This window comes from Mustela putorius, unplaced genomic scaffold, assembly GCF_011764305.1.
Source record: "Mustela putorius furo isolate JIRA1106 unplaced genomic scaffold, ASM1176430v1.1 tig00000095_pilon_pilon_pilon, whole genome shotgun sequence".
NCBI lineage: Eukaryota > Metazoa > Chordata > Mammalia > Carnivora > Mustelidae > Mustela > Mustela putorius.
The window spans coordinates 35,293,124-35,309,740 of record NW_025421280.1 but is presented as its reverse complement, the minus strand read 5'-3'; the positions used below and the strand labels follow the sequence as shown (position 1 = coordinate 35,309,740).

Below are 16,617 nucleotides of genomic sequence, written 5' to 3'. Positions count from 1 at the left end.
GTCTTGGTTTTTTTTTTTGTGTGTGTGTGTGTGGTGTTCAAGCAAGGACCTGTGACCTGTGTGGGATTGTGGCTATAGGGTGGGCTGTGTTAAGGGAAATCTGGAAGTTGTGCAGATCTGTTTTAAGAAGGAACAAACCTATGGGCTCTTCAATGAAGCAGGAGGTTAAATATTGTTATAAACAGGGCTGATGATCTGCTGGTACACACCTGTATAGTTGAGCTGGTGGTTTATATATTAAACTATCCCATACCAGTTGGTAAGTAACTGCTATCCCAAAGACCCCCAGACCTTCCCATGATGCAAGCACTAAGGGCTTCGCTCCAGGAATATGAGGGGATCTCCAGGATCTTGTTCCATTTCACCATGCTGAAGACTTATATATTGAATACTTTTAGTGTCATCTTGGCAGCATGGACCTGACCCCAGCGTGGATGGTCAGTGGGGGACCACAGATTGGAAGAAGATTTTGAACAGCTTTGCATGAACTATACACAGAGTGTGGTGGGTAAGGGGATAGACTCCCTCCCTTCAGTTCCTTGTGTGACTTTGAATGAGTTACACTACTTCACATGTTAGCTGTTGCTGTGTAACAAACATTCTCAAAACTTTGTGGCTTAAAACAGCAAACATATTTCATGGTTCTGTGTGTTGGCTCAGTGGATCTTCTGGTCACAGTCTCACTCTATTCATCCATCTATCCATCTGTCCATTTTTCTGTCTATTGGTCTGCCCGTGTTTGCCCATGGAACCACCCATCAAGCCATCCTTTTGCCTCTCCTTCCTCCTTCCCTCCCTTCCTTCCCTAACTTACTTCCTTCTTTCCATCCATCTATTCATTCAACCATCCCATTTGTATACCCATCTGCATATCCATCCATTTATCCATCCACCTGTTTGTCCATTCAGCCATCTATCTGTTCATCTGTTCATCCATCTGCCCATCTATCCAAGACTCTGGGCCTTTGCTGAGAAGCTGGCAAGGCTGAGGAAGCAGGGTCATCGTCTGGGCTTTATAGGCCACAATCTTGCAACCAGAGGAGGAGCTCTGGCTGGGCGCTGGGTTGGAATGGGGATGTGAGTGGTAGAAGGGCTCAGGGTTGGGATCCAGGAGGTACAAGATCTGGCCCTGACTTTGCCCCAAGTGTGTGCTGCAAGACCATAGATGAGACAGTTGTTACCAGCATAGTGCACAAGTGAGAGGAAGCACATGAAAGCTTTGGTATCTCCAAAGTACACGGAAGAGGGAAGTGATGCTCTTAACAGGGCTGACATGATTAGGTGGTCTAGACTATGTATGATGAGGTTCATGTTTTCTAGCTCTTGGTCTCTAACCTCCTTGGATGCTGCTGACCCATCTCCTAGGGCATGGTTTCTACCCCATGAGGCTGGCTGACTGTGCTGCCTGAGATTGTGCCCTCTAGGTGACTCACCCAGTCTTACACCTCAAGCCCCTCTAGAAGGCTGTGTTGTAATTAGAGCCACGAGTTGCCACTGCAGTAGATGCTGCAGTAGATCTAGTGGGTAGATCTATCCATGTGGTAGATGTAGTGAGCACTGTGGTGGATTCACTGTAGTTGACACTAATGCACCATCCAGAATACCTCTCAGAACCCAGGTGCTCGCTCTTCCAGATGTCAGGGGCTGTCATCTGCTGGGGGCTCACAACTTAGTCCCTCTGCCAGCACTCTCCTAGGCTTAAGGGAGCTGCTTTGCCCACAGTTATGCTCCCTTCCTTAGGGCAGCCATATCTGATGACTGGTTTTTGTAGGAGTATGAATCTCTGCCCCTGTGCCTGTTAAGGGTTTGAGTGTGTCTCCCCAAATCTCCAAAAACTGTATGTTCAAATCCTAACCTTCAGGACCTCAGAATGTGGCTTTTCCTGGAAATAGCGTGACTGTAGATGGAATTAGTGAGGATGAAATGATGCTGGAGTCGGGTGGGCCCCTGATCTGAAATGACTGGTGTCCTTATAAAAAGGGAAAGTTGGACACAGGCACACAGGGAGAATGCCATGTGAAGACACAGGCAGAAACTGGACAACACACCTAAAAGCCAAGGAATGCTAAAGATCTCCAGGGAACACCAGAACCTAGAAGAGAAGCAAGGAACAGATTCTCCCTCACAACTTCAAGAGGACCCAATCCTGCTGACACCTTCATCTTGGGCTTCCAGCCCCCAGAACTGTGGGATAATTCATTTCTGTTGTTTAAGCTCATTCCCGGGCTGTGGACCTTCAGTACAGCAGCCCTAATACACTAGTGCAGTGTGGGACGACTCTGAAGAACAACTCCGAAGTTGGAGTGCTCCCTGTGGGATCAGGTAAGGTTCTGGCTGCCACTGCACTGCAGTGTGAACTTCCCTCTGCTCAGACCCACTTCGGTCCCTTACAGATGCTGATCCCAAGTTACCTCTGGTAAGACTCCCCCAGGCAAATCAACTAAACCCTTCTCTCTATTTGTTGCTGTAAACAAACACTCCATTAGTTAGTGGCTTCAAACAACAAACAGCTGTAATTTCTCACCATTCCGTAAGCCAGGCCAGCACTTAACTTAAATCCAGGCTTCTGTGTCTAACCTCTTGGGGCAAGCAATGGCTTGGCTGGACTGAGTGATTCCGGATGGTTTCACTCATCTGTCTGATGATGGCAGGATAAAAGAGCTCTGAGTTTTTTTTTTTTTTTCCTTATGGGACTCCATCTACCACCCCAGAGATGTTAGGACCTCAGGGAGGCCCTCACTGGAAGCTTTAGCAAATGCATCAGAAAGGACAGTGAACTCTCAAAGGTCACACAGCAAGTTGCTTTGTTTCACTGTGCTCTGGTTGATGGACCTACAGGTTCATCCGGCATTCCAGCATCAAGGAGAAAACAAAGAGCTGAGGTTTCTTTTCTAAAGATTTTATTTATTTGAGAGAGAGAGAGAGAGAGAGAGAGTTGGAGAGAGAGTGAGGGGGAGGGAGAGGGAAGGAGAATCTGAGGTAGACTCCAGGCTAAGTGTGCAGCTGGATGCGAGGTTTCATCTCACGATTGTGAGACTATGATCTGAGCTGAAACCAAGAGCCGGACACAACCAAATGAGCCACCCAGGTGACCCCCCCTTGTGAGATTTCTGAACAGTCTCTCCATGGTTGCCATGAGAAATACAGAATGCTGAACCATAACCCATACAGGAAGGAAAAGGTAAAGTTCCCATGGTGAAGGGTATTATAGAGGTACTGACTGGTTCACAACAAGACTTCCAAAGTTAGAGATTTGTGAATTGGCTGATTGTTCACCAGGCAGTCTGAGACAGCTTATTAAACCTCCCTAAGCCTCAGTTTCCTCAACTGTAGAAAAAGATCATCACAGAACCTCTACTAGAGGGTCATTCTGAGATGAAATTGGGTAAGACTGGAAAGGCATTAAGCACCAAGCCTGGCACATGGTATAAGCTCAGCACAGCTAAGTAGTCTTATTAGTATTTTATTATTATAAATACACACTTTCAAGCCTCAGAGAATGAGTTCCTTGGTGTGTGGAGTCATTTCATGAACTTCATGTGGTCCGGATGACCCTCTGTTTCACAGATGTGGTACCTGGGCTTCAGGAAGTTGAAGGAACATCACTGATCTTCCTTTCTGTCCTATCATGTTGGGGAAAATAGCTGTGGTAGATACAATTTAGGGTGACCCCCCCCCCATCAATAAGTCCCACTTCCTGGTATCCACCACTTTGTATAATTCCCTCTCCCTGAGTATGGCGATGGAATGTGACTTGTTTCTTTTTCTTTATATTTTTTAAAAAGATTTTATTTATTTATTTGTCCGAGAGAGAGAGAGAGAGAGCAAGCACAAGTAGGGGGAGTGGCAGGCAGAGGAAGAAGCCAGCTCCCCAGGAGCAAGGAGCCTGATGCAGGACTCGATCCCAGGATCCTGGGATCATGACCCAAGCTGAAGTCAGACGCTTCACTGACTGAGCCACCCAGGCATCCCTGTGGCTTGTTTCTAACTCCTCGAACATGGAGAAGGTGATGGAATGTCACTCCCATCATTGTGGAGTACTATACAAGAGTTCACACTAGCAGGTTGGAGAGAGATTTTACTGGTGATGTTGAAGAGCAAACAATCCTATGGTGAGCTGCCTATGAAAGGGCCACATGAAGGGAACTATGGCTGCCCCGAGGACAGAGCGTTGGCCTCCAGCCAACAGCCAGTATAAAGCTGGTGTCATGAGTCCTTCAACCACAAGGGAATTAACTTTGCCAACAACGTGAATGAGCGCAGAAGCAGTCTTCTCCGTTCGAGCCTCCACATGAGAATGTGGCTTGGAAGACACCTTGATTGCAGTCTTGAGAGACTCTGAGACCTAAATAATGTGCAGACTCCTGGCCCATAGAAATTGTGAGATAATAAACGAATGTGTGGTTTTAAGTTGTTAAATTTGTTACACAGCAAAAGAAAACTAATAAAGTATCACAGCAACCTGATTTATGGTATTGTGTAGAGTCATTTCATGTGGGGCACATAGACTGTCTCTGTGAAGTGTTAGATAATATCAATCATTGACGTTGACGTCATCATGATTCTCCTGGTAGGCATCCTCCTTTGCCTGTCTTTTTTAAAAAATATAGATCCTAGCTTTTCTTTTCTTTTTAAAATTGAGATATTATTGACATGTAACATTATATTAGTTTCAGGTGTACAATATAATGATTTGATTTTTGTATATGTTGTAAAATGATCACCACAAGGAAAGTAGTTGACATCTATCACTATACATAGTGACATTTTTTTGTCATGAGAATTTTTAAAAATTTACTTTCTTAGCAACTTTCAAATACACAATACAGTTTTATTAACTATAGTCACCATGCCGTACATGACTTCCCCACGACTTAACTTATTTTATAACTGGAAGGTTGTACCTTTTGACCCCCTTCACCTCCTGCCTCTGACAACCATCAGCTTGTTCTATGAACTGAGTTTTGTTTTTTGTTTTTAGATTCCACATATAAGTGAAATCATAGGGTGTTTGTCTTTTCCTGTCTGACTTACTTTGCTTAGCATAATGCCTTCAAGGTCCATCTATGCTGCGGCCAATGGAAATATTTCGCTCTTTTCTATGGATGAATATTATTCTGTTTATATCTATGCCACATTTTCATTATCCATTCACCCATCAATGGACCTGGGTTGTTTCGATATCTTGGCTACTCTAAATGAGGTTGCAGTGAACACAGGGGTGCAAGTGCCATTCGTGTTCCTTCTACTGTCCCCTTGCCCCCCCAGAGAGTGACCCACAGGTGCAGGATGCCACATGCACAAACCCCAGATGCCCTTGCCCTGGGCTGTCCCAGCACATATCCCTTAAAGATTCAGAAAAAAAAAGCCCTGGATAAACTTGGAAGGCTCCAATGCCATTACATATATAGTGTTTTCTATATCTCAGGCAGTCCCCAAGTGCTTTTTATATATGAACTAACTGAACTAACTGAATCCTCAGTACAAGTTTACAAAGTAGGCACTCTCATTGCTCCCATTTTATAAATGAAAAAACAGGCACAGAATAACTGTTACTTGCCTGAGGTAGCCAGGCGATTAAGTGGTAGGGTCTAGACTTGAACTCAAATAGTCTTTCTCCAAAGTCCATACTCTTCGTCACTATGCAATAAAACACTGCCTCCATACCAGGCATGGTTATGGCACAGGATCTACAGTGATGAATCAAATTCCTTGGTTTCATAGTGTACATAACATAGTGGGGGTTGGGGTGGGGAATAAATATTAGTGAAATAAAGAAGCATATATAGAGTCAGTCAGATGCTGATAAGTGCTGTTGAAATGAAACACTCCCAATAAAGATAATAAATGTGGGAACTGGAGACTTGCTCACATATTTGGAGTGGGAATGAAGTTTTTCAGTTCAGCAACATTTTGGCAGAAACCTAAGTGAACTGAGAGAGTGAACTCTATAGCTTTGTTGGGAATATCAGTCCAGGCAGTATGGAGACCCTGATATTGAGCTGTGCTGGGATGGTGAGGCTAGAGCAAGACCAGTGCGACGCTAACTTAGGAAGTAAACAGGAGTGGTGGAAGGTGAGGTCTGTTCTGCAGTGGATCTGAATTGTCTGGGGCTTTGCAAAAAATGGTAAAGACCTTTTATTATGTTCTCAGGACACTGGTATATCACTATACCATAACAGTTGCAGGAAGGGTATAGGGAAACAAAAAAGTGACAGTGCATATACAGTGACTGGAAGGGGAACAAGGAAGGAGAGGACAGAGGAGGGAGTGATTATTGAAGTTCGGGAGCATGGTGTGATGAGGGGAGAGGGCTGCACTACAGGGGCTGAGAAGTGGCTAAGGGTAGCATCTAGAACCCAGTTCTCCTGCAAGGATATGCTGTACCATGGGCTCATTCTCCTCCATCCCCCGATCTACCTGGGCTCTTCTCTGACAAACGCAAACCGAAGTCTGAGGTATGTGAGCCCACTGATATAGTTCATTAACCTCTTGAAGCAAGGAGCAGGGAAGAGGAGGGTAGAATGGAGAGTGCCAATTGCTTTCATTTCATATTCCTTATATATAGGGAATTCTATAAAGTGTGATTTCTTATGTATGTCTTAAAATTGGTATGTCTGTAAAATTTCTGTAAAGTGTGATTTCTTATGTATGTCTTAAAGGATGAGTGTTGTTGGAAGAGTTTTCCATTTTGGTGACATTCATAGGGTTTTCCCTTCATGTGAATTTCATGTGATTCACAAGATACCACAAAAGGCTTTCCTTTAGCCAATGCATTCCTCCCGTTTCTCCCCAGTTTGTAATTTTTTTTTTAAAGATTTTTATTTTATTTGAGAGAGACACAGTGGTAGAGGGAACACAAGCTGGGGGAATGGGAGAGGGAGAAGCAGGCTTCCTGCTGAGCAGGGAGCCTGATTCGGACCTCGATCTCAGGACTCTGGGATCATGACCTGAGCTGAAAGCATTTGCTTAATGACTGAGCCACCCCAGTGCCTGGTAATTTTTTCTTTTTTTCTGTGAGAGTTTGAGGTAAAAGTCTTATCACATAAGCTGTACTTAACAGGGTTTCTCTCCACAGTGAGTTAACTTTTGGGTTACTGAATGCTATTCCATATTGATGACAGCTTTTCTTCACTGAGTCATGATCAGTCTCCAAAATCATTCCCAGTGGTTTCTCTCCTTGTATCCATATCTTGTGTAGTTCCCTCCCACACTGAGTCAGAATCAGTCTGGGTGACCAACACAGTATAGATGAAGAGAGAATATATCCTTCTGTGACTAAGCCATAAAAGACATGGCTCCTGCATTGGTTCTTTTGAGTCACATTATTTGGGGGAGAACTTGCTGCCATATTATAAAGACACTCATTATTGCAGAAAGGCCTACATGGCAAGGAACCACAGGTCCCATCCCAACAACTGGCACTAGTTTGTCAGAAATGTGAATAATCAATCTTCAAAGTGGACCCTTCAGTCCTAAAGACTTCAGGTGCCTGCAGTTCTAGTCAACATATTGGTTGCAACCTTGTGAGGGAACCAGAACCAGAATTATATAGCTAATCCATTTCTGAACTCCTGACCTACATAAATTGTGAGATAATAAATGTTTGTTGCTTTAAAGCACTACGTCTTGGGGCTAACTTGTTAGGCAAAGATAATTTCTACATCCAGCATGAGTTCCCAAGATGTTGGAGGATGAGAAATCAATGAATGCTTTCCCAGTCACTGTTTTCCTATCTACCTATTACGAATTCCCTTGTGCACAGAAAGGTAAGAGTTACTGCTGAAAGACTTCCAACAGTGATTACATTCATAGGGTTTTTCTCCAGTGTGAGTTCTCATGTGTTTCTTAACAGATGAGAGATTATTAAATGCTTTCCCACAGTCACTACCTTCATTGGGTTTCTCTCCATTATCTTGTGCACAGTAAGAGAAACTATTGCTGAAGGATTTTGCACACTGATCACACTCACAGGTTTTTTTTTCTTTTAATTTTCAGCATAACAGTATTTATTGTTTTTGCACCACACCCAGTGCTCCATGCAATCCGTGCCCTCTCCAATACCCACCACCTGGTTCCCCCAACCTCCCACCCCCCTCTTCAAAACCCTCAGATTGTTTTTCAGAGTCCATAGTCTCTCATGGTTCACCTCCCCTTCCAATTTCCCTCAACTCCCTTCTCCTCTCCATCTCCCCTTGTCCTCCATGCTATTTGTTATGCTCCACAAATAAGTGAAACCATATGATAATTGACTCTCTCTGCTTGACTTATTTCACTCAGCATAATCTCTTCCAGTCCCGTCCATGTTGCTACAAAAGTTGGGTATTCATCCTTTCTAATGGAGGCATAGTACTCCATAGTGTATATGGACCACATCTTCCTTATCCATTCGTCCGCTGAAGTGCATCTTGGTTCTTTCCACAGTTTGGCGACCGTGGCCATTGCTGCTATAAACATTGGGGGTACAGATGGCCCTTCTTTTCACGACATCTGTACCTTTGGGGTAAAATACCCAGGAGTGCAATTGCAGGGTCATAGGGAAGTTCTATTTTTAATTTCTTGAGGAATCTCCACACTATTTTCCAAAGAGGCTGCACCAACTTGCATTCCCACCAACAGTGGAAGAGGGTTCCCCTTTCTCCACATCCTCTCCAACACATGTTGTTTCCTGTCTTGTTAATTTTGGCCATTCTAACTTGTGTAAGGTGATATCTCAGTGTGGTTTTAATTTGAATCTCCCTGAGGGCTAGTGATGATGAACATTTTTTGTGTCTGATAGTCATTTGTATGTCTTCATTGGAGAAGTGTCTGTTCATATCTTCTGCCCATTTTTTTATATGATTGTTTTGTTTGTGTTGAGTTTGAGGAGTTCTTTATAGGGTTTTTCTCCAGTATGAGTTCTCACATTCTGGGTCAGATGTGAGCTCTTCCTAAAGGCTTTCCCATAGTCGTGGCACTCATACAGTTTCTCTCCTGTATGAATTCTGTTGTGTATGGTAAGGGGGGTGTTGTGCTGAAGGCCTTGCCACACTGATTACATTCATAATGATTCTCCCCAGTATGAACTCTCTTGTGCCTTTTGAGGATACATCTAGTATGAGAGACATGAAAACACTGATTACATTTGTAAGGATTTTCTCCTGGGTGAATTCTCACGTGCAGTCTAAGGGAAGAGGGATTACTGAAGGCTTTCCCACAGTCAGTGAATTTGTAGGGTTTCTCCCCATTATGCATTCTCTTATGAAAAATCAGGTAAAAACTACTGTTGAAGGATTTGCCACACTGATTATGGTCATAGGGTTTTCCTCTGATATGAATTCTCTTGTGCTAAGTGAAGTTAGATTTTGTGCTGAAGATTTTAAAGCACTGAGTACATTCATTGAGTTTCACTCCAAGATGATTTCTTTCCTGTTAATTGAGAGATGAATGATGACTATAATTTATAGTATTTTAAATATATATTTTTAAAGATTTTATTTATTTATTTGACAGAGAGATCACAGGCAGAGAGGCAGGCAGAGAGAGGAAGGGAAGCAGGCTCCCCGATGAATTGAGAGCCCAATACGGGGCTTGATCCCAGGACCCTGGGATCAAGACCTGAGCCGAAGGCAGAGGCTTAACCTACTGAGCTGCCCAGGTGCCCTATAGTATTTTTAATATTCAATGCTATCATAGGAATTCTCTCTCCCAGGAGTTCTGTTATGTATATCATTATAATTTGGCATTTTTGCTACTTCAAATGTTTGTATAGGCTTTATGTAGTTTGAGTGGTTAGAAGTTAAAAAAATGGTTGTTGTGCCACAATTCCTTATTATAGTCAGAGAACATTTTTTCTGATAGGTTTAACACAAGCTTATGTTTGAAACCTTCAAAATCTGAGTCACATTTATGGAAACAATTATGGAGATGCTCAGGGAAGAAATAATTTTTCTCCAAATTCACAATAGTTTCATGGTATCTCTTCAGAGGCCACTTTCTCTTGGGAGAATGACTCTGTGGTTTTTCTAATTTATGGCATTTTCTTACTGTGGAAAATTAGGGATCTTACCATTTTTATGCTTTCATATTGTTCTTTTCTAAAGCATACTGCTTGGAAGTTAACCCTTTGGCTTTAAGTGGAGTCTCCAAATCTGAAACAAACTGAAAAGAAGTTTAAATTTGTGGGGAAAATGAAAGACAAAAAGTACGTATTAGTGAAGGCAGACCTTAAAGGATTAGCATTTTTCAGGAGGTCTGCAGTGAAAGGGACACAGGTTTCACAATTTTGGTATTTTTATAGAAGACTTTATTTATTTATTTCAGAGACAAAGATGGCAACAGAGATAGTGAAAGAGAGCACAGAGCCTGACCTGAAAGCAGACACTAAGCCGACTGGGTCACCCAGGTGCCCCAATTTTAGGTATTTTTTTTTTTTTTAAAGACTCTAGGAAGATTGAGATTGAGGCTGACAGAAGAAGGAATTGTCAGGAATGTAAAGTGGGAAGTAGCTGGGCATGGAGCTCATGTGAAACTTACATTTAAGAAGGAAAATAGACATATCTTTTCTCTTCCTCTAAGGCTGATGTAAAATTTGAAGTGATGCACAGAGAATTTAAGAGGAAGCAAAGAAGGTACACAAAGAGGTTTATCTTAAATGCTTTTGATCTTGTCAAGAAAAAGGAAATTTTACAAAGCTCCCTGACTGACATTTCCTAATGTAACACTCCAAACTCCCAAGCCACATGCCAGAGATGTTCCTCACAAGGACTCACAATCTACCTGGGGCTCACCTGGACAGTTGCCTGGGAGAATTGTGATTTCCTCTGTAATCACTTTATCTTCTTGCTCCAATTCAGACACCAGGCCAGGTTTATCATCTTTATTTCCTATACATAAAGAGAAGACATAGTATGTAGGGGGACCCTACAGGGGAAAATGAGCCTCATCATGAATCTGAAGCCGCTACTTCTGAAGATAAACAGGTGTGGTTTTATGAACAATGGAGTAATTATCCATAAATTCTAATAAATATAGTAGCTCTCTTTCATAGTGAAAAAAAATGTAAGTTACCTCATTCAATATGATACCCAGGGTATCATACCCAGGGGTATCATACTCAGTCGGTATGATACCTGGGGTGTTTGGGGGAATAACTAGTACCAGAAGCTAATGCCCAAGCTCAAATACAGATTTAAAAGCTCCAAAACTGTTATGCACAGAGAATATAAAGTCAGGGCCAGCACTAGATCTTCAGTTCATAGGGAAGGCATTAGACTGTAAGCTTCATGATGGTAGGGACCACATCTGTCTTATTCACCATTGTATTCCCAATTCCTAACACAGGCCTAGGAACATAAAGGTGCCCAAGAAAGACCTCTGAGAAGTGATGTCAGCAAAAATGGTGAAGTAGGGAACTCTGAAAGTTTAACTTCCACCAAAAAAAAAAAAAAAAAAGCAAATAAACAGGTAAAAACTGTTAGAATTAACTTCAATAAAACTACGGAAAGTTATGAAGAGCTTATAGTAGCAAGGAAAATGCTTAATCAAGAAAACCAGCTGAATCTGTAAGAGAGCTTTTTAGCTGACCCTCACCCCATCCTGTGTCCCACCTCACCAAGTACACTGAAGACAGTTTGTGCTCTTAGTACTGGTGGAAGTAGGACAAATCTTATTTTCAAAGAAGTGTGGTTGTGTGTTTTTACCTTCCTGGTGGCTCCCAAAAGGACTGGCTCAAAGCGCTTGCCTTTATTTTAACTCCAAACTCTCCTGCAGTTGAAGGGGCTATGTGGGTGGAGGGCTGGAACATGTACTGAATACATTTAAATATATTAGCTACTGCTGCCTGGGGCAAGGGAAAATCACTGAAGCAGACATAAGACTAGCCCAAAAGTCTCAGAGGAAAAGTAGGGAGCAAGATACTTTGGGGGAGAGGGGCTTTGAAAAGCTCCCACGTAGTCCTAAATATAGAACATGTACATACCCAGGGTTGGGTGTATGCTCAGAAAACATCTGAAAAGGCACTAAGCCTTCACCTTTGACAGCCTATCAGGTTCTATGCAAACAGGAAATGAAGACTAAGGCAGAGTTACAAACTATTTGAGTTGTGAAGGCATGCTCCTACATATACAGAGACCATCTGCAAAGACTGGGAGTTCTAGGCATTAAGGAAATCTCTGATAAATCACTAGCTGACTGTTAACCCAACAAAACAGAGCCACACATGATAAATACAGACGTTACAAAATCAGTTCAAAAAATGTCACCGGGAGCGTGTGGGTGGCTCAGTAGGTTAAAGCCTCTGCCTTCAGCTCAGGTCATGATCCCAGGGTCCTGGGATCAAGCCCCACATTGGGCTCTCTGCTCAGCAGGGGGCCTGCTTCCTCCTCTCTCTCTCTCTGTCTGCCTCTCTGCCTACTTGTGATCTCTGCCTACTTGTGATCTCTGTCTGTCAAATTAAAAAAAAAAATCTTAAAAAAAAAATGTCACCAAACAACACCCAACTAGAATAAGCAACAACAATAAAACTTGGGGATGGGGGAATCTCTGACTTACAGACTGCCAGAACATTCCAAACATTTGGGAGTTTTCAACAAATTATGAGGCATGCAAAGAAACAAAAAAGCATGACCATTACAGGAAAAGGAAACTAAAAGACACTGACCCTGGGACACCTGTGTGACTCAGTGGGTTAAAGCCTCTGCCTTTGGCTCAGGGTCCTGGGATTGAGCCCTGCATTGGGCTCTCTGCTCTGTGGGGAGGCCTGCTTCCCCCTCTCTCTCCCTGCCTCTCTGCCTGCCTCTCTGCCTACTTGTGATCCCTCTCTCTGTCAAATAAATAAATAAAATCTTAAAAAAAAAAAGACACTATCCCTGAGGAAGAGACTTACTAGACCAAGATTTCAACTATTTTAAGCATGCTCAAAGAGCTAAAGGAAACCATGAAAATGGATTCTCAACAAATAGTAAAAGACATTATAAAATAGAACCAAACAGAAATTTCGGAGTACAAAGTACAATAAATTAAAATGAAACATTCACTAGAGAAGTTTATCAGCAAACTTGATCTGGTGAAAGAAAGAATCACTGAACTTGAAGATAGGTCAACTGAGATTGTCCAATTTGAAGAATATAGAGAAAAAAGAAAAGAAAAAAATAACAGAGCATAAGAAACCTATGGGACACCTTCAAACAATGAACATGTGCATAATGGAGTTCTTGAAAGAGAGGAGACAGAGAAAGGGGCAGAAACAATATTTTTATTTTTTAATTATTTATTATTTATTTATTTTTTAAAAAAATTTATTTATTTGACAGAGAGATCACAAGTAGGCAGAGAGGCAGGCAGAGAGAGAGGAGGAAGCAGGCTCCCCGCTGAGCAGAGAGCCCGATGTTGGGTTCGATCCCAGGACCCTGAGATCATGACCTGAGCTGAAGGCAGAGGCTTTAACCCACTGAGCCACCCAGGTACCCCCAGAAACAATATTTTTAAAAGGCAAATGGCCAAAAATTCTCCAAACTAAAGAGAGTTGTGGATCTACACAATCAAGAAACTTAATGAACACTGAAGAGGATAAAATTAAGGAAACCTGGGGTGCCTGGGTGGCTCAGTGGATTAAAGCCTCTGCCTTCAGCTCAGGTCATGATCCCAGGGTCCTGGGATAGAGCCCCACATCGGACTCTCTGCTCAGTGGCAGGCCTGCTTCCTCCTCTCTCTCTGCCTGCCTCTCTGCCTACTTGTGATCTCTCTCTGTCAAATAAAGAAATAAAATCTTTTTAAAAAGTTAAGGAGACCAAATTAAGACATGTTATAATCAAACTGTTGAAAGCTAAAGACAGAGTATCCTGAAAGCAGCAAGAGAATTTTTGGTTCATCATATACATGGGATCACCACCAATCAGATTAACAGCTGATTTCTTATGAGAAATTGCAGAGGCCATAAAACAGAGGAGGACACATTCAGAGTGCTGAGAGAAAAAATACCCTCTGTCATCCATTAATTCTATATGCAGCAAAACTATCCCTCAAGAAAGTGAAAAGACAATCCATAGAATGGGAGAAAATATTTGCATATCATGTATTTGCTAAGGGTGCAGCATCCAGAATATATAAAGAACACTTATGACTCAACAATAAAAAGGCAAAAGGCAAACAACTCCAGTGCCCACCCCCCCAAATGGGCAAAGGAGTCGAATACACATTTTTCCAAAGAAGATGTACAGATGGGCTTACAGGCACATGAAGAGAGGACCTTCTTATTATTCTTTAGGGAAATGCAATTAACTATGTGTTCCCACATTGCTGGTGGGAATATAAATGGTGCATGGAGAAAAGGTTGGAGGTTCCTCAAAAAATGAAACACTGAATGACCACAAGACCCAGGAATTCCATTTCTAGGTATATGTACAAGAGAAAACAAAATGTTCAGGCAAAAACATCCATGAATATTCATAGCACAGCACTCTTCACAGTAGCCAAAAAGGTAGAAATGAGTCAAAAGTTCATCAATGTTGAGTAGGTACACAAAACGTGGTATATACACACAGTAGAATAACATTCAGCCACAAAAAGGAATAAAGTTCTGATACATGCTACAGCATGGCTGAACCTTGAAAATGGTTACTCTATGCAAAAGAAGCCAGATACAAAAGGATATATCTTGTACGATTCCATTCATATGCAATGTCCAGAACAGGTAAAAACAGAGAGACAGAGAGTAGATCCGTGGTAGCTACTGGCTGGAGTAGGTGGGAAAGGGAGTGGCTACTTAATGATTATAGGGTTTATTTTTGGTGCAATAAATGTTCTGGAATTAGACATGGTTGTACAACACCATGGCATTACTAAAAATCACTGAATTGAACATTAAAAATGTTTTCTGTTCTGTGAATGTTACATGAATTAAAAACAAAGACTTATCATCTGAGTCATTCAATAAATGCAGGGCTGAGGCGGGGCTTACCCAGGGATGCCAGGTTCCTGCAGTTGTCCCGCATCACATCTCTGTACAGTGTTCTCTGAGAGGGGTCCAGCAGTGCCCATTCCTCCTGCGTGAACTCCACGGCCACATCCTCGAAGGTCACCAAGTCCTGAGCCGTCACAAGAATCGAGGCTTAGCCAAGGACTACCCCCACCAAGTTGATAAGGGGACAGGAACAGAAACGGGGAACCCCAAGCTTAAGATACATGGGCAGGGTTCTGAGCTGTGCTCTCCACTGCTTCTGGGCTCAGCCTGCAGTGCTCCTCTGCTGTCTACTGATGCCCACTGCCAAGGTGAAATGTACTTCTAAGTGAGTCCCTTATTCCAGGGAGACTGTGAAATCCTGCAGTCTTATCTCCCTCAGTCTCGGGGTTGAGCATAGGCCAGGGACATGGCAGATGCCAGAGATACTTCCCAGTGGCCATCAACAGTGGCTTGAATATAGGACCCAGTCATGTCTTTCCTTTAAAACTAATGATAGTATTATGTATAAAGTGATTCTAGAAGAAGTTATGAAAATATAGAAAATGTTGATAAACACTGACAACATTTTATTATCTACCACCAGATACCCAGAGATCCTGGAACACCAGAGGACATGGTTTGTTTGGGAGGCTCCAGGCCCTGAAAGGTAAGTCCGACTTGGTGAAAAGAATAATGACTTGGAAAAAGGGGTATCTGACTCACCGGTAACCAGCTTGTCAGGAAGCCATGCACCGACCCTTTCTCCTCTGTGCATCCTTTTTGAGGAGAGGCTGAGAACAGGGAAGGCTGAGCTGGAGAAAAAGAAATGAGTCCGAGGAGGTCGGGATGGCTCTGTATTCTAGCACTCACCGTGTGGGGGCTTGCCCACCTACCTGTAACTGACCATTCCCCAACACACACACACACACACGCACACACACACGCATGCACACACAGCCTTCACAGGAGGTAGAGCAGAGCCCTGTCTCACCAAGGCCAAGACTCTGACTGCACTGGAGGAAAAGGCGATGATTCCCATTTCACAGTGGAGGAAACTGAAGTTCAAGGGCCAGCACTATTGTTTTATCAAGTTTACAGAAAGAATTTGAGACATAATTCAAAGGCTCTCCCATATTCACCACACAGGTGACACCTCCACAGTTGCGTAAACCAGCAACACCCCAAATCCCAAGAACAACATGGGATTGAGCCCCCAGGCGTCCAGGGCTCAACAGTGGCCTCACTGCTCAGCCCCTCTCCCGCTCTGTGGTGCAGGGGCCTTTAATGCTTGGACTCTGGGGACCCCCGAACTTACCACAAGTGGGGGACAGAACCACGGCCGCCATCCTGTGACTCAGACAGAGAACCCGGACGCTCCTCCTCTCCTCCCCACCGCGCATGCAGGCCAGGTTCTGGAAGAAACGGGGAAACAGGAGCCTTCACAGCCTCTCTCCCTCCCCAGGCTACTGAGGACGGATCTGTCGCAGCCTGCCCACCGTGTCCTCCTTGGAAGCACACGTGGGGTCTCCAGTCCTGGGTCTTTACTTTGCTCAGAAGGGGATGAACGCAGGCCATGTGACGGCAGAACTTGTCCTCTTGTCCTAACCGGTACGACCAGCGCGGGCCTGCGCCGCCCAGGGAAGCCTCAGGCTCACCGAGTCTCAGGGCACGTTCTTCCCATCCAAGTGCTTGTCGCA

General features: G+C 43.3%; 1 protein-coding gene across 1 annotated transcript; it reads right to left on the bottom strand.

The window, feature by feature from the left end:
- Positions 1 to 7,736: 7,736 nt before the first annotated feature.
- Positions 7,737 to 16,405, bottom strand: LOC106003673 (zinc finger protein 558). Its single transcript, XM_045084654.1, is given in 9 exon segments — positions 7,737 to 7,971; positions 8,877 to 9,009; positions 9,012 to 9,408; positions 10,049 to 10,083; positions 10,086 to 10,130; positions 10,770 to 10,865; positions 14,939 to 15,065; positions 15,644 to 15,732; positions 16,236 to 16,405. Coding segments are annotated over 9 exon segments (1,242 nt in total). The 5' UTR covers positions 16,321 to 16,405.
- Positions 16,406 to 16,617: the final 212 nt, after the last annotated feature.